The sequence below is a fragment of the Panthera leo genome, chromosome B4 (assembly GCF_018350215.1).
Source record: "Panthera leo isolate Ple1 chromosome B4, P.leo_Ple1_pat1.1, whole genome shotgun sequence".
NCBI classification, from domain to species: domain Eukaryota; kingdom Metazoa; phylum Chordata; class Mammalia; order Carnivora; family Felidae; genus Panthera; species Panthera leo.
In genome coordinates, this window is record NC_056685.1 from 67,096,975 (window position 1) to 67,115,365 (window position 18,391).

At 39.2% G+C, this 18,391-nt stretch overlaps 1 protein-coding gene across 1 annotated transcript in view; it reads right to left on the reverse strand.

Moving 5' to 3' along the window:
• Nucleotides 1–661: 661 nt before the first annotated feature.
• SLC2A13 (solute carrier family 2 member 13) overlaps nt 662–18,391 on the reverse strand; it is a 373,541-nt gene continuing 355,811 nt past the window's right edge. The window contains exons 8-10 of the mRNA XM_042946261.1: nt 8,377–8,498; nt 8,111–8,263; nt 662–2,000 (exon numbers count right to left, since the gene is read on the reverse strand). Of these exons, the coding sequence (XP_042802195.1) occupies nt 1,774–2,000; nt 8,111–8,263; nt 8,377–8,498 (502 nt within the window). The 3' untranslated portion in view covers nt 662–1,773. The remainder of the gene's footprint in view (nt 2,001–8,110; nt 8,264–8,376; nt 8,499–18,391) is intronic.

Consider the following 18,391-nt stretch of genomic DNA (forward strand, 5'->3'; position numbering starts at 1 on the left):
GGGAGCTTTTTTTTTTTTTTTTTTTTTTTTTTTTTTGGCTGAAGGATTTTTAGGCCAGTAAAGTGACATTTTAAAAGCACGCTTATCATACCCCTGGTGGCTAAGAGAATAAATCTTCTTGGCTACATTTTCAGTTTTGATAATAGTGACAGGAATAAGCCAGACTTCCAGCGAAGAGCAAAACACCTTTGGGAGACTGGCAGAAACAATGAATTTAGAGATAGCTATCTTTTCAGTCCAAAGAGTGCCTTATTAGATGTTTAGAGCCATATTAAAATGCATCAAACTTAAGATTCATTCATATTTTCACTGGAACTAGCAAGTAATTTTGTATATCCTGTGAAGTTCTTAAGAACAAAAAATAGGGATCATTGATGAATGAGCATAAGAACCAATGAACACTTTGCAAAGACACTGCAGAAATGTATGCTGTATTAGAAACATCAATCTGTTCCAATAGAAAATCTCAATTTTTAGACAAGGAAAAAAATCCAAGCCAAGTATGAGAAAAAGGAAACACCCACAGACATATCTATGTATCTTTTCTTTTTTGGTAAACTGTCAGGGAAAATGAGAAAAGGGTGTGCAAAATAAAAACAAATTTGTGCTCTTAAAGTAAAAAAAGACAAGTACTATTAAGTAACGAAATGTCATGATTCCCTTATGAAGAATTAATAAAAAGTTAAGGAAAACGTAAGTCCCACTATTTACTTAAACATCAATACAACAGCAGCATTCTCTGTCACTGATTTTCTTCCTTTCTTTTTTGTTTCAGAAATTATTTGATTAAAAGGGGAAAATAGTCTGCTAGCAGCTATTTAGAACAAAAATGAAGGCACAAATAGTAGGGCTCTAGAGTCGATGAGTGAAGGCGTGGTGAGTATCAGGTGATTTTGGCATGAACAGAAACCCTGAAATACACTTGAAGACACGGCACTGTTTTGCGTTTATAGGTGCATACTTAAGTGACTAACTCAATCAGGGGTCCATACAAATTTTTTCTTTCTTACTTTCTAGCAATAAAATATACTTATCAAAACTTGCCAGCTTATCTGTGCAAATGTATACTTATCACTGATGCAAAAAAATACGTATGAAAATAAACCCTTAAAGACCTGCTTTTCATAATGTTCCAAAGGTCCTGTGCAGAGTCAGTTTCTCAAGAGCTCTCAAGATCTGACTTGGGAGAGAGAGACCAAAATGTGGAATCTAAAGGAGATAAGGACAACCATGCCTCTGTGGAGGCACTTTTGAATCTGCTGAAAGCTTAAATGGAATTTACTTTCTAATAGTTGATCACAGATAAGCTACTTGTCCTTAGGGAAATTTAGGGCCAACAGGCCATGTTTTGACAGAAAACATCCTTGGATCATATCCCAGAATCCTTCTTCATAAGTATATCATACATATACGATTCAGCTAGTTTAGCACTGACTCTATTGCCACTAATAATTATATATGGTCTTAGGAAAAAAGGATACCACTGAAGTCACTGGATACAATATTCATTTTAGACTATCTCAGGAAGGAATTACATACATTTGTTCAATAATTATTAATTTAAAATCTCTAAATATTGTTTCACATTTCTGCTTGTGAAAAAAAAATGTCATCATGGTTGTATCTTCCTCCTAATCAAATATTCTAGAATATGAGGTCATTCAAAACTAGACTGTGGAAAGAACCAGATTAAAAGCAGGGCAGTGAGGTCACCAATTGCTGCTTTTGTTCCCCAAGTTTGTTTAAATACCTAAATATTTCAGCAGCTGAAAATTACTCCACATCAGAAGCATCGTTGTCAGAAAGATGATAGTTACTTCCCTTCACCCGAATATATTCAATATATCTCCCTTCATCAGAATCTGAAGCGCCACATGTACATAACCTGTTGTCAAAGAGTGATTCAATTTCCTCTAATTTTTTCCCTTTGGTCTCAGGAAGACAGCCATAGATGAAAAGGAGTCCCACAGCAGCGAATCCAGCATAGAGGAAGAAGGCTCCTGCAATGGAAAATAATACGTATGTATATGAATAGTCCTAGGTTGGCAAGTGTACTTGATTTTGATTTTTCCTTCTGGTCAATCATACATAACTGGTCTTACATGGAGGCAAAAAATAACCACTGGCCTGCTTTACTCTTACTATTCTAGCTCTATGAACATAATACAATTTACCTTTCTAAGCTCAAGTTATACAATGCCCAACTCAAGAAGAATGATAAACTGAGTTCAGATGTAACTTCTGCTTTGAAGTCTTTCTTCACTTCCTTGGCTGGAGATCACTGTTCTCTCTCCTGTGTACTTTTACAGCACTTTGCTGAAGCCACCATCATAACAACCAAGAAGTATTATGTGCATGCATTTGCATCTGTCTTGTCTACTAGAATGGAGGCACTTTGAGGGAACAATTTCTTTCTCATTTATCTTGTACTTCTAGAATCACATACATGATGCCACTTCTGAGTTCATGATTCAGTGGAGTACATGGCAACTTATCTTTCCAATCTCTCATGCCCAAAGTTGAGAAGTCAACCTTGACTGTTTCCTTACCCTCGCATCCAACATCCAATCTGTTAGGAAATTCTGTTGGATCTACCTTCAAAATACAATCCAAATATGACCACTTCTCGCCATTCCACTGGTATCTCTGATCTAAAGGCAATCTTCTCATCTGCACTATCGCAGTGGTCTCTTACCTAGTCCCCTTGTTCCTTCTCTTAGACCACCAAGATCCACTTGTTTTGGTCCATAGCACTTCTCACCATCTGACATACTATAAAGCTTACTAATTTGTTTTGTTTTCCCCAACTAGAATATAAGTTCCATGAGATCAGAGAATTCTGCTTTCCCCTAAGACTATGCATGCCAATGCAGTATAAACACAAAGACCTAAATAGTACCTGGTTGTGTTACAATTCTAAGTGTAAATACAGCAAGTCTAGATGGATGAGACCTATGTGACTTGTGTATACTCTCTACATATGTCCAAGATGGTCTTTCTTATATAATTCTCAATTTAAATATAAGAACCTTATCACAGTGGAGTTCCTGCCTAATTTAAGGTGTTCAATTGAGATCATCCTGGTAATGGAAGATGATAAACTAATGTGACAAATGGCAGAAAGGATATCAGATTGGGAGTTGGAAAATCTAGGTTTAAATCTTGTTGTGTGACTTCCAGTCATTTAACCTCCTCTCTGTGCCTCAGTTTCCGTATCAAGTAAAAAAAAAAAAAAAAAGATGGTTTCTTAGCTATTTTATATATTTATTTATTTTTGAGAGAGAAAAGGGGGGGGGCAGAGAGAGGGGGACAGAGGATCTCTGCACTGGACAGCAGTGGGGCTTGAACTCACAAACTGTTGAGATCATGACCCGAGCCAAAGTCAGATGCTCAACCGACTGAGCCATCTAGGTTAGGTGCTCCACTCAGCTCCTATTTTAGTTTATAATTCTATAAATTTTACAACCCCAATCAGGAGCAGGCATAGGAGAGATGGTTATGAGATGCTTGAGAGGGAGATGTGCTCTTCTGTTTCAGTGTCAAAACTGGTCTCCTTAAGGGCTGAGTCTATGGCTTGTTTGTATTTGGGTTCCCAATGCTTAATATGGTGCCTGACACAATGGAGCATCTAGAAATAAATGTGCTCTTGTTGACTGCAAGCAGATCTGAAATAAAGGGCTAAACTAGACAAAGACATATTTCAAAATCAAGCTGTAAGCCAAATAGCATAGCAAGCAGTTAAAGAACTGAATAATATTTTCCCTTTCTGATGAATCATTACAGAATGGGAAAGACATTATGAAGACTACTTTTTAAAAGACGTAAGTAACCATTCCAGGAATAAAGACAGAAACATTTCTTGGGAAGGTTCAAGGAAAACTGGAGGAAAAATGCTGCTGAATTGTCCACCTGAAAGAATCTGCTTGGTGGGACGAGGAGTCATGAGAGAACTGCAGGGAAAAAGAGGTAAATTACAAGATTTAGAAAAAATACGAAAGGGTTGACTAAATCATGGCATAGTTTGCTAGATTAAGTCAAGGAGCTGGACTTGTGTAAGAGAAATGCTCTTTGTTTAAAAACACAAATACAGACGTCCTTTATTTCATTTGTTTGATTCATGTTAAACATTTCATACAAGCGTATGTGTATTTTTTATGTCTTATACTTAGTAAATAATCAGAAAATACTACTAGGTCATCTGGGATGCATGGCTGAGTGCTACAGTGACAGGAAGGTTCCGTGGCTCTGTAGACAGTGTGGATCTGAAAGTCACAAAGTGATGCAGGCAGACTCCTGGGGCAGTTTCTTAAATTCTCTTGACCCTGCTTTCCTCATCTGTCTAATGGGGAAAAAACTGCTGTCCTGCCAAACTGCAAAGAACAGAAAAAAATGTATGTTACATGCCTACTAGAATTCTGGAGGTTAGCTGCCAAAAAAAAGTGGTAGCATTATCAAATGCATCTAAATCACTATGGAAGAAGGGTTGCTATTAGAGATAGAATAGAACAAGATTAGTAGGACTTAAAAACTGGGAATGTTTTCATGAAAAGGGTGATGCTGAAGAGCTAGCTCTTGGATGATGCTGGGTTTTGGAGGGGAAAAAAAAAAGCAGACGAGGTCCTGTGTTTGATTACAGATAAGTAAAACTTGTGGTGGAAGAGAAATGGAATCGTTAGCAGAGAGGGACAAAGAAAGGATGGTAATCATGATGACAATACAGAAAAATAAGTGCAGATGGTAAAACATTTTCGACTAAATCAGGCTGCTAAACTCCAGAATCTCTAACAGAGCAAACTACGTTTGGCTTTATAAAATATAATGTTGAGGAAACATTCATCATGTTTCACAATTTAGGAACAGTGGCATGAATAGAAATAAATCAAATCTGTCAGTGCTCCACCATTATGGTTAAAAACAATTAGATGGAATAGGAAGATTCTTAAAGGCCATATAGTTTCTTGCTTGTGACCCAGATTCCCCATCCAAATAACATCAAAGAAATTCTAAAATGAAAGACCCTTGGGGCGCTTGGGTGGCTTAGTTGGTTGAGTGTCCGGCTTAGGCTCAGGTCATGCTCTCACGGTTTGTGCGTTCGAGACCCCCGCCGGGCTCTGTGATGACAGCTCAGAACCTGCAGCCTGCTTCCGATCCTCAGTCTCCCTCTATCTCTGCCCCTCCCCTCCCCATGCTCTGTTTCTCTCTTTCTCAAAAACAAACAAACAAACAAACAAACAAAGATAAAATATAAGATCCTTTTATAGAATCTGAAGAATCTAAAGCAGGCAATACCAAAACTGCCCAAGTGGTGAGACCTACGGTTAAGCCACAGAGGCATGGGCCAGCCAGGAAGGCTGTAGCCTCCTCCAAATAATGGCCAAGTCAGTTATGTGACTCATTTTCTTATTTCTCCTTGGAATGCAAGTAGAAAAAAACCCCAAAAATCTGTAGTGAGTCTGTCAGGATTGTTAAGTGCAGATATTCCTCAGTTTTATTCTGAAGGAAATCAATCTTATTAAGAATCCTATATGAAGTTTCAGATTTAAACAAATATTTAATTGAATTATACAGAATGAGGAATCAAAGACCATGTCTGACTGAATTTCAGTACCTCAGTACAGGAACTTTGATAAAGTGCTTTTCAAGGGATCTATTTAGTAGATTTAGTATTTAGTAGTCACAAGTGCTATACATAAAATGGTATAGTCCTGACACTTTAATGATAATTTTTAGTAATAAACATTACTGAATGGGGGCCAAGGCAGACTTGTCTAAGCAGTATAGTTCAGGAAGAAACCAAAATTTGAGGTTTTATGAAATAAGAAAGGAGGCAATAAAAGAAGACATGGAAATTTAAAGAGAAATACATTGTTATGGAGTATGTTTGTTAAATCATCTATAGAAACATGAGTCTTACATAAATCAGTAACATGTAGATTAAAATTTAGGTCCAAACACAGAGAAAAAACTTAGCAAGCAGCAGACCTAATGGACCAGTGTGTTGACATACTAGAAGCCTGGCTTAATGCAAAGCAAAAACTTCTAACTAGATATACAAACAGCATATATATTTTATTATATATAAGCCATATACATATAATACAATATAAACTGTATATATTCAAATGGAAGTAGAGTTGACACAATTCACATTAGCTTCCGGTGTACAACATACTGATTTGACAACTATGTACATTATGCCATCCTCACACGTGTAGCTACCATCTGTCACCACGTATCACTATTACAGTACCATTGACCATGTGCCCTGTGATGTACTCTTCATCTCCATGGCTCACTCATTGTGTAACTGGAAGCCTGTACCTCCTACCACCCTTCACCCATATTTGCCCAACCCTCACACTCCTTCCCCTCTGGCAACTGCCAATTGGTTCTAACTGAATATTTCTGAAAGAAGCCTGGCTATGTATGCCCTACTTAAATTTTATTTCTGTTGCCTCCTGTTGTTGAGGCTGCATAAACTGAAGGAGGAGCTTTGCTAACAAAAGTCTTGCCATGTAGACTTTTAGTATTTGGTCTACAACTTAATAAAAAGAATACTTCCTTGGGGTGCCTCCCTGCGTGGTTCAGTTGGCTAAGTGACCAACTTTGGCTCAGGTCATGATCTTGCGGGCTCATGAGCTTGAGTCCCACATTGGGCTCTCTGTGGTCAGCACAGAGCCCACTTCGGATCCTCTGTTTCCCTCTCTCTCTATCAAAAATAAACAAACAAAAATACTTCCTTGGGATATTAGCCTATATTCAGGTCTTTAAGAATTCCCTAAAGCAAACAAAAAAATTAAGCATTCTCAAGAACTAGCAAATATGGGTAAATATTTATTGTATAAATACCTATAGTGTCAGAAAGATAAGTTTCTGAATTTATGTAAAAAACTTTAATTGCCAATGGGACAAAATTGAATATATGAAATATGTATATCCATTTTAAAATGCCAATGCATTTCCTTTTTTAATATGTTTCTAAATTTCTAAGTGTTCACTGGGAGAGACAAGAGTTTTATAAAGATAATAGGAGTTAATACTAATACAGTATGTTCAGGAGACAGGAAGAATAGATTTGTATGTTTCCTCACATTCAAAATTCATCTGTGTATTTATTAATTTGACAAACACTTCTGAGGGCTTATCAAGTGAAAAGGAGGCCCTGGAAGATACTGGGAATACAATGGCAAACGAGGCCTAAGTCCTGGCCTAAGCTCCAGTGATTTATGGTCCAACTGTGGGATGTGTGTGTGTCTGTTCTTGCAAAAAGGAATGTACATGCCCAGAGCATGGGATGGGGTGGGGTGGATGATGGGGAAGGGGCCAGAGAATGGTCTAAGCAACAGACACTCCATATACATACAGAGACTTACAGGGACTATCTTGGGATCGTCCATCATTTAGAATCCAATTACAAACTATTGGCTCAAAGACAGTGAAGAAAATTCTCTTGCTAAAGAGAAAATCTTTCCACTTTAGCTAAAAATGGACTTGAAGTAGCTTCCCAAAGCTTTTTTCCTGACTCAGCCACGTCCTAATATTGTTTTGAGTTATGGTCCACACATTTTCACATAAACACTTCTGTCAGGTTTATGCTTTTGGTAGTGGTAAGTGCTGGTTGGGGCCGACACTGAAATTACCATGCTGTGTCCTGAACAGCATAGATAATCTAGTGGAAGGCATACAACACAGCACGACCTTTGGGGGAGCTACCTGGACATGACTGTCTCCATCATGAGACATCTTCAACATTTACCTTAGATTCTCTGCCTGCATCATTTCTACCATCTTCTGTTATTTATGTTTCTTCATTAAAATAAAAGCCTGCGGTGAAGATTTCCAACTGGGGCGATAGCTAGGAGATGTTTGGGTTGTATGGGGTGAGGGCTATAAAGCATTGAGGGATGAGCAGCCATGCTGCTTAGTAAAGAATTACTCTTCTCTTTTCCTAGGTTCATTTCCAAGGCCTTTGGGGAATGAGAAAGCCACGTAGACATACTGAGTATAGCAAAAATATAACCATCTACTTTTTTAAACCCAAATGATAGTACATATAAAAAGAATAGGAAAAATAAAAATGAAACTATAGATGGAAAAAATATTCTCTTACCATAATATGTGAGGTACTCTGCTGTGTGTAAAAATGTCAGTGAAACCAAAACGTTGAACATCCAATTTATTCCAGATGAACATGCATTTCCTGTACTCCTTGCCCAAAGGGGATATATTTCGGAATTCACTGTCCAAGGCATTGGTCCCATTCCTGAGAAAAATTAACATTTTCGGTAAAGTAGTTTATAAGAAATTTGAAAAACAGTAGTTTGTCTCCTTTAAAAAGAGATAACTTTAACACAGAAACACAAAGCCTTTGTTTACCAGGTGCGAAGAAAACAAGATATAAAATAAGGCCCAGAAGTGCAGTCCAGGAGTATGGCGTAGGGCAGAAATTGTAAGCCCAAAATACTTCTTCCGTTTTGAATTTGGTTTCATTCTCACACCTGAAAAATAATGAAATATTAAGTATTAACTTAATGTTTTAGGGTATAGTTGCAGAAATTCAATGTGCTCATCTTGAATGTTTTGGAAGTTCCTTAATGTCATTAAGGAAAAAGGGTCCATGATGTTTTTCTTGAAAAACAAATTAAGATTTAAATATACAGGATTACCTGTGAGGCTCACACAGAATATTTTAGATCTGAATATAATTCAAGAGAAAAAGCTGTGTGTACAGCTCAACAGCAAAAAAAAAATTGTCTAATTAAAAAATGGTCAGAGGATCTAAAGAGACATTTTCCTAAAAGAGATACATAGTTGGCTGACAGGTATATGAAAAGGTGTTCAACATCACTAATCATCAGGGAACTACAAATCCATAATCAAGGAAGTTGAAACCAAAATGAGGCATCACCTCCCCCTTGTCAGAATGGCTACCATCAAAACGATAAGAAATAACAAGTGCTGGTGGGGATGTGGAGAAAAGAGAAAACATTTGTGCACTATTGGTGGAATGTAAACTGGTGAAGCCACTTTCCATAACGGGATGGAGGTTCCTCAAAAAATTAAAGCTACCATATGATTTGACAATCCAACTTCTGTGTATTTATCTGAAGAAAACAAAAACACTAACTTGAAAAAACACATGTGCCTGCATGTCACTGTGGCATCGTTTACAACAGTCAGGACATGAAAGCAACCTAAGTGCCCACTGATGGATGAATGGAGACAGAAACGTGGTGTGTGCAAACACACCACACATACATAGAGGAATATGATTCAGCATTAAAACAGAAGGGATTTTTGCCATTTGTAATCACAAAAATGGACCTTGAGGGCATTATGCTAAACGAAATAAGTCAGAGAAAGACGAATACCATATGATCTGATATGTACGATCAAAACAAAAAAAACCTGAGCTCATAGGTACAGAGAACAGATCTGTGCTTGTAGGGGCACAGAGTTTGGGGTGTTGAAATGGGTTAAAAGGTACAAATCTACAGTTACAAAATAAGTCATCAGATATAATATACAGCATGGCGACTATAGTTAATACTGTACCACATGACTGAAAGCTAAGAGAGTAGGTCTTAAATGTTCTCATGACAACAGACATTTGCAAATAATATAAGGTGACGGATGTTTAATACTAAATCATGTTGTACACCTGAAACTAATAAGTTATCGGTCAAATATACCTCAATTAAAAAACACATTGTATTTTATACCCACTTCATACAAGTCAGACATGATTTCTAGTTAGTTCTTGAAAGCCGCAGTAACACTTTAAGACTACTGAGTGTCAGTAAGTTGTGGTAGAAAGACCTTAGAATTTGTAGTCAGGACAAGATTCAAATCTTGAAACCAGATATTTTAAAAAAAAAAAGAAAGAGAGGGAGAAAAAGAAACAAACAAAAAAACCAAACAAGTGTGAGTGGGGGAGGGGAGAGAGAGGGAGAGAGAATCCCAAGCAGGTTCCATGCTGCCAGGGAAAAAAAGCCCAACATGGGGCTTGATCCCACGACCATGAGATCGGGACTTGAGTCAGGATCAAGAGTCACACCGACTGAGCCAACCAGATTCTTTTTTTTTTTTTTTTTTATAAAATGGGGATAATGCCTTACAGGTAATTTTAAGGATCAGAAGGGTCATTTGTAAAGAAGTGATAGCACAGATGTGAGCAGAGAACAATGCTTACATCTGATTCCAACTAACACTTTCCCTTCCTGCTAGGTGCCCTTACTTATGTCTCTGTCACTCCCTGATGACTTTGCCTCCTAGTTCTATTGTGAAGCAAAGTCTCCGCTGGTCTTAGACTGACTCCCAAGGTAAAGAGTTGTAAGTTCAACTTAATTAAAACTGGAATTTCCCAAAAAGACATAACCAGTCTCAAAAACATTCTTGCTTCCATTGTCATTTTTAGACTAGTATTCCACCTCTATCAACCTCTGTGTTTGAACCTTAACATCTAAGCCCTGTCCTTGCTGTCATAACCCTGACCTCTGTCATAACCCTCCACCTTGTCTTCATGATTTGGGTGCCTGGTCAGTCATATTCTCCACCTCCTCACATCCTCTGCCACAAGCATTTATTTTTACTTCTGGCCCATACTTTTGGCTTCATAGTTCTTTAGCTTCTGAAACTGCAGAGAGAGCACTCCGTAGTTTGCTTGATTTGGAACTATTTTACTTTAAGGTCTCAGAGCATTCCTTTTCTGATAACAAGCATTTTGTTTCCTCATTTCGTGTAATTTCCTCCACACCCCCCAAAAAATATTTAGATTTTAAACTCTTCTTAGTATTCACTTACTTTCATCACTGGGTGGGTACAGACCATGCCAATACTCTTTGTTGGCCTCTAGAATCCATCTTTCTTTTATCCATGCTTACCTGCTATTCTATTTCAGTTTCCAGCCCTGTGCAGTGGGAATTTAACTGCCTTCAATAACCACTGGGCAGGGGCACCTGGGTGGCTCAGTCGGTTAAGTGTCCAACTTTAGCTCAGGTCACGATCTCGCAGTCCGTGAGTTCGAGCCCCGCGTCGGGCTCTGGGCTGATGGCTCAGAGCCTGGAGCCTGCTTCCGATTCTGTGTCTCCCTCTCTCTCTGCCCCTCCCCCGTTTATGCTCTGTCTCTGTCTCAAAAATAAATAAAAATGGTAAAAAAAAAAATTAAAAAAAAAAAACCACTGGGCAAAATTATGGAACCATGCTGCTTTGTTCTATTAAAAGTTCATGCTAGGGACGCCTGGGTGGCTCAGTCAGTTAAGCACTGGACTTCAGCTCAGGTCATGATCTCATGGTTTGTGGGTTTGAGCCCTGCATCGGGCTCTGTGCTGGCAGCTCAGAGCCTGGAGCCTGCTTTGGTTTCTGTGTCTCCCTCTCTTTTTGCCCATCCCCTGCTCACCCTCTGTCTCTCCCTCTCTGTCTCAAAAATAAACATCTTTTAAAGTCTTCTCTACTGAATTCTCTGCTTCAGAGTAGACATTCAATAAACTTTGGTCAACTGTTGCTTCCATTAATTAAAATATTTAGTACTATCTTCTAGTACTGACATTTTTTCCTCTGCTTTCCCACTATGAATTTGGGTCCTTCTTTAAGAAGAAAACTGAACCTACTGAACCTCTGTTTTTCTATATTTTCTTTCAGTTCTTTTCCCACCTCCATTGGTAACATGTCTCTTCCCTTTTCTAAGGACCTGCACCTTCTTCTTCTTTGCCTTCTGTCTCCTCTGGGGTCACATTCCATCAGCAGTCTGTCTCTTTCCACCATTTTGTTTCTTCTGACTTGAACCTTCCCTTCTATTTACAACACACAAGATCACTGCTACTCAGTTGTTCAAACCCTCTCATATTACTACTACTAGTTCATCTGCCTTTATAGAGAAGTTTATACTGGTGAATTCTACATCCTCACTCCCCACTCTTATCTTCACAGCCCAGCTCACCCATCCACATCTATGCCAGCGGACTCCTGCTAGGCTCTGTTTTCCTGAATCTGCTCACCCAAAAGTCTGACCCTCAGTCAGTCCCTCCCTCCGTCCTAACCTCCAAATTCCTTTATCCTGCCTTGATTATGAGGTTCTTTGATTACTCTCTGGTGGTATTTGCTGACAACCCTTTTTCTTCTCCTTCCCCTTTGCTTTTACAGTTATATCTCCATCTCTCCATCTTATCTCTCTGATGTATAGGTCTTCATTGCTTTTTTAACTGTATCTCCCTCCCTCAACCGCTAAATATAGGTGTTTTCTAAGGTTCTCTTGTGGGGCCTGTCCTTTCTCTCTTAAACATCTAATTTTATTTTAATTATTTTTTAAAAGAAACGTAGATTGTCACATGCAGTGCCTCATTTGGATGTGTGTGGAGTCTTGGAATCTTGACTACCCTACATTCTCCTATGAATGGACCTTGACAGGTTGTTCAGAGTTTCTAACAGGTGCGCAATTCCCATATACCCTTGATGGAAGAACAGCCCTCCTCTATCCGGAAAGGTCACCCTCTTTGATTGCACGACTATAGGAGGGGTGCACACAGAGCAGTGAGGGAGGAAGGGGATACCGGCCTAGCCAGCCAGATCAGCCAAATCATCCCTGGTGACCAATGGGGTGACAGATGTCACTGCCAGATCACCCTCACACCCTGTCATCTTAGAGATTTATGATCTCCATATGATGCTCCCTGATAGGTTATTCTAGCACTAACTTTTGTCTCCACTAATGGAATCTGGGTATCTGCTGAATATCCACTATTCTTGCAGGCTGTTGGAACATTCAATGTGATGATGCATACTGAGGGCTTAGCACACTGCGTGGCAGGCAGTGTATGCCAGTGCCTCTCATGACATGCCTGTTTTCGATAATACCACCATCCTTTGAGTTGAAATGGGTTAAACTCTTGCAGTTAATCTTCAATGTTTTCTTTCCCATCTCTCTTTAAATCCTCTATACTGTGAAGTCCAAGTAAAGAAGAGTGGCGAAGACTATGAGCTCTGAGACTGGCATCCTATGTTCAAACCTAAGTTGGGACATCCAGATTTGAAGCTGGGATGTATGTGAGCTAGGAACTTAACTTTTAAAAGCCTGTGTCCTCATCTGTGAAATAAGGATTCTCCTGACAGCCACCTCAAATAGTTATTTTGAGGCTTACATGAGATAATGGATGCAAAGACCTTCACGTGGTATGGGTAAGAATTCACGATTATACTCCTAGACATGGTTTCTTGAATCTGACTCTTCTTTTCTATTTGCATCAAGACCACCCTAATTCAGACTCTGAGTGTGTGTCTCCTCACCTGCATGCATCTCTACAGCAGACTCTAGAGTGGCCTCCCCATGATCTGTTTCCTGATGTTCATGCACTCCTCAAGTCCTCTCTCAGTGTGGGAGTGACCTGTGACTTCTTTCTAACAGAATGTGCCAAAAGTGACAGGACACATGTGACTAAGTATGTAAGGACTGTGCTGCTTCGCTGAAGTCTCTCCCTCTCTTGCAGGTACAGATGCCACCCATTCACCTGTCTGAAATTCTTTCTTCTCAATGCATTTTCATTTTCCTCATTTACGTCATTATCACAGAAGGGCTCTATGTTGTCCTATCTGAAGAGCCTCTCTTTTTTACTGTCCTGGACTCTCCTCTGAGGCAGCGCAGCGCAAAGGTTAAGGGCACAGGGTCTAGAGTCAGGCCGCATGGTTTTGTACCTCAGTTCTGTTACTTACCAGGTGTATAACCTTGGGCAAGTTGCTTAGCCTCTTTGTACCTCAGTTTTCTAATCTGTAAAATAAAAGTCCCTAAGAAACTCGTTATGAAGATTACACACAGTTGATAACTGTGTGGCACAAAGAAAGTGATTTAAGTGTTTGCCAAAAGAATAGCCAGTTTTGTACCCCCCACCCCTGTTTTCTTAAATCCCAACCTCTAGTTCATATTAGTATTCTCTACGGACATAAACGAAGCCTTTGCACTAAACTGTGAGTAGAAAACAGCAGTAGAGATCTCCTGATCAATAATCCTTCACCTTCATTTCCCACCAATAGTCTTTTGAGTTCTGAAGATCTTAAAATGAGAAAATAAGAGAGGGGATGAGGAGAGAGAGGAAAGGAGAAAAGATAAGCATGCAGGTTGCCGGGGAGGGAAATGCTTACAAATACTCAAATCACTAAAAAAATCACTGAAAAATTCTATTCACTATTTCATCCATTATTATCAAAGTTATTTGCATGATCTGTTTTTCTGGAACAATGGGCAGTAGCAAATTCAGCGTGGGCTCTGTGCAAGGTCTGATGTAGCTTTTCACCATTTGGCCGTGCATGTGTATGTGCGTAAAAAGGCGAGTGACTCCCTGTAATCCTGGTGCTGATTTTAGGAAACCACTGCAGGCTCTGACTTGGCAGTTACACACTCAGATACGTAGACAGCTAATGACTAAGACTGTGACATCATCTGACCTTTAAAATACAAACACTAGAAATCCCAACTAAAAGATAAAAATGTATATTCCAAATGCTATTGCAAAATACCCTCATGTTTTCCTGGCTGAGCAAGTGCCGGTGGAAGAACATAACGCTCCAGAGAAAGAACAAAAAATACTTTGACATCAGTGTGTGGGTTGGGATTAGAAAGAGTCATGCACTCTGATGGGACACCTCACCACATTCTACAGCAAAACCAGGAAATGGACTACAATAACAGGAGCTGCGCAGAGGCCACTGCAGTGGACAGAGCAGCACAATCCTGTGAGCAGGTGAAACAGGTCTGACTTTGCCAGACTCTGAGAACTAACTGGTACCAAGAGCATGACTAGACTGACACCTGATACATAGACTGCATAAACGATGGGTTTGCTGTTCCAGCCATGGGACCCACAGTGCTTCCTTTAATGACGCATCTAGAAATGAACACCTCTCTTGGAAGGTAGAACAATTCTCCCTTGCCTACTCGACACCCACTCTAAAACCAGTTCAGATGTATAGAGCTACTTCTGCCTGTTTGGTGTGTGTATGTTGCCTCTCCATCAGATATCCAAAGAAATAACCAAAGGAACTAAGTGGTGCAACTGCTTTGCCACAGTTAACCATAAGCAACTCACTCCATGCTTTCTCTACAGCACACTCTTTCTGTATTGCTCCTTTATTCACTGTGATGAAACGAACTGCTTCATGTTCACACATGGGGGGGGGGGTGGTGCGAGAAAATACAAACCTGTATTTGAATCGCAAAACTTCAAATCTTTTTACCCAATCCTAATCACTGAGAAACCTAGAGAACTTTGTCTCCTTCCCAGATTTTACTAAAAGATGTAGGATTTTGGAGAAGAGAAGCAAAAGCTCACTGTGGTTTGCCTTGACACATCTACCATTCTTCTACAGGGTTTATCACACATGCTTTCCTTGCTGGTTCACTACTGAGCAGTGGGAGTGAAGAAGCATGATGCCGTCTCCAGTTCCTGATGTAGGTCTGTGATTTCTTTGAAGAACATCATTAAGCTATCATCTCAAAACAAAGTGGACAACCCTGAGAGTTAACATTAATAATTTTATAGGAATTTATAATCTGGTTCTACAGGGATAGTCTGAGCATGGTGGTAGAAGGGTACCTAGAAAAGGATGGAGTATCTCCCCTTCGCTCTTGTCTGAGAAGAAATAAACACAATGCCAATCACTCAGAGGGCCAGGATGATGTCAATTTACAAGCAACCCAATCCGTGAGAAATTTTAACTTTCAGGCATCCCACCAAAGCAACAGGAAAACTTACTGTTAAAAACTTGACTCATTACTTTTCACTTTGATTTTTGTGTACTAGCATAATTCCTACATAATAATCCAATATGAAATAAACTTCTGTTAAGGGTGGCAACACAGCCTTTAAATTCTAACACACGTATAGTTGAGTAATTTTAGAAAAGTATGGTTCCCTAGCTTGCAATATGTAGACCAGGTTGAAGATCTTGGCCTTACATGATTTTCCATTGTCTAGCCTTTTATTTTTCCTGTTTTTGTTTCACAATTTTCCTGCAGAGGACTGTCACATAAAGGCAAGTTGAAAAAAATAATCGATTATCTTTTGTTATCATTTTCTGATGAAAAGAAAACCTTTAAACTTTTTGAGATGAATCACAGATATGGGCAAATTTCAATAGCATTAGATATTTGGAGCTCAAAGTCTCTTTTTAAATGAATGAGTAAAGTTTTATTTGTATATAAAACATGGCATCTAGGCCATTTACCAGTATGTTGGCTAACTTATATACCCTAAGTATGGGAAACAGATGGACAGAATAAGAGTGTTACCAAATGAAAATAATATTTAAAGTCATACAGATGCAGTGACATTGGTGTAGTCTCTAATTCTAGTAAGAATTTAAATTGATATAATTTCCTTTTGGAATGAAATCTGGAATGAAATATTCTTAGGAAATTTTCTAAATGGAAATACCTGCTGAAAGATACTTCACTATACTTTTATTTACCAGGAGCTTAACACAGATGAGTAATTAGAAACAACAAAAATATTTGCAATGAAGGGTAGTTAAGCCAATTAAGGTACAACGTGACTGTAGAGAATAATGTAGGCATTAAAATAACTATTAAAAGTAAGCTGAGCTAAATTACAAAGGTGGGTTTGAAGATTAAGTCTTAGATCTAACGTAGGTTACTTTCATTTTGATACCAAATTGGCAAACGGACAGTACAATGAATGTCTGCACAATCAAAAACAGAAATAAGTGGATGTGGTTCCTCTGTTGGCTCTCTGGTTCCTCCCAGACTTGTGCCCTGAAGTTCTGTTGCCGATGTAGAGAACCTGCCAGGTCAGAAGAGCCCTGAACTCCACCATGGGGAGAGTCTACATTAGCGTTCAAGTTTCAACCCCATTTCTGTGTAAGAAAAATTTCCCACTTTTTTACTTCATAAGAAAATACTTCATCATTCCTTTTCTTTTTTTTTTTCAATATACAAAATTTATTGTCAAATTGGTTTCCATACAACACCCAGTGCTCCTCCCAAAAGGTGCCCTCCTCAATACCCATCACCCACCCTCCCCTCCCTCCCACCCCCCATCAACCCTCAGTTTGTTCTTAGTTTTTAAGAGTCTCTTATGCTTTGGCTCTCTCCCACTCTAACCTCTTTTTTTTTTTTTCCTTCCCCTCCCCCATGGGTTTCTGTTACGTTTCTCAGGATCCACATAAGAGTGAAACCATATGGTATCTGTCTTTCTTTGTATGGCTTATTTCACTTAGCATCACACTCTCCAGTTCCATCCACGTTGCTACAAAAGGCCATATTTCATTCTTTCTCATTGCCACGTAGTATTCCATTGTGTATATAAACCACAATTTCTTTATCCATTCATCAGTTGATGGACATTTAGGCTCTTTCCATAATTTGGCTATTGTTGAGAGTGCTGCTATAAACATTGGGGTACAAGTGCCCCTATGCATCAGTACTCCTGTATCCCTTGGGTAAATTCCTAGCAGTGCTATTGCTGGGTCATAGGGTAGGTCTAGTTTTAATTTTCTGAGGAACCTCCACACTGCTTTCCAGAGCGGCTGCACCAATTTGCATTCCCACCAACAGTGCAAGAGGGTTCCCGTTTCTCCACATCCTCTCCAGCATCTATAGTCTCCTGATTTCTTCATTTTGGCCACTCTGACTGGCGTGAGGTGATATCTGAGTGTGGTTTTGATTTGTATTTCCCTGATAAGGAGCGACATTGAACATCTTTTCATGTGCCTGTTGGCCATCCGGATGTCTTCTTTAGAGAAGTGTCTATTCATGTTTTCTGCCCATTTCTTCACTGGGTTATTTGTTTTTCGGGTGTGGAGTTTGGTGAGCTCTTTATAGATTTTAGATACTAGCCCTTTGTCCAATATGTCATTTGCAAATATCTTCTCCCATTCCGTTGGTTGCCTTTTAGTTTTGTTGGTTGTTTCCTTTGCTGTGTAGAAGCTTTTTATCTTCATAAGGTCCCAGTAATTCACTTTTGCTTTTAATTCCCTTGCCTTTGGGGATGTGTCGAGTAAGAGATTGCTACGGCTGAGGTCAGAGAGGTCTTTTCCTGCTTTCTCTTCTAGGGTTTTGATGGTTTCCTGTCTCACATTCAGGTCCTTTATCCATTTTGAGTTTATTTTTGTGAATGGTGTGAGAAAGTGGTCTAGTTTCAACCTTCTACATGTTGCTGTCCAGTTCTCCCAGCACCATTTGTTAAAGAGACTGTCTTTTTTCCACTGGATGTTCTTTCCTGCTTTGTCAAAGATGAGTTGGCCATACACTTGTGGGTCTAGTTCTGGGGTTTCTATTCTATTCCATTGGTCTATGTGTCTGTTTTTATGCCAATACCATGCTGTGTTGATGATGACAGCTTTGTAGTAGAGGCTAAAGTCTGGGATTGTGATGCCTCCTGCTTTG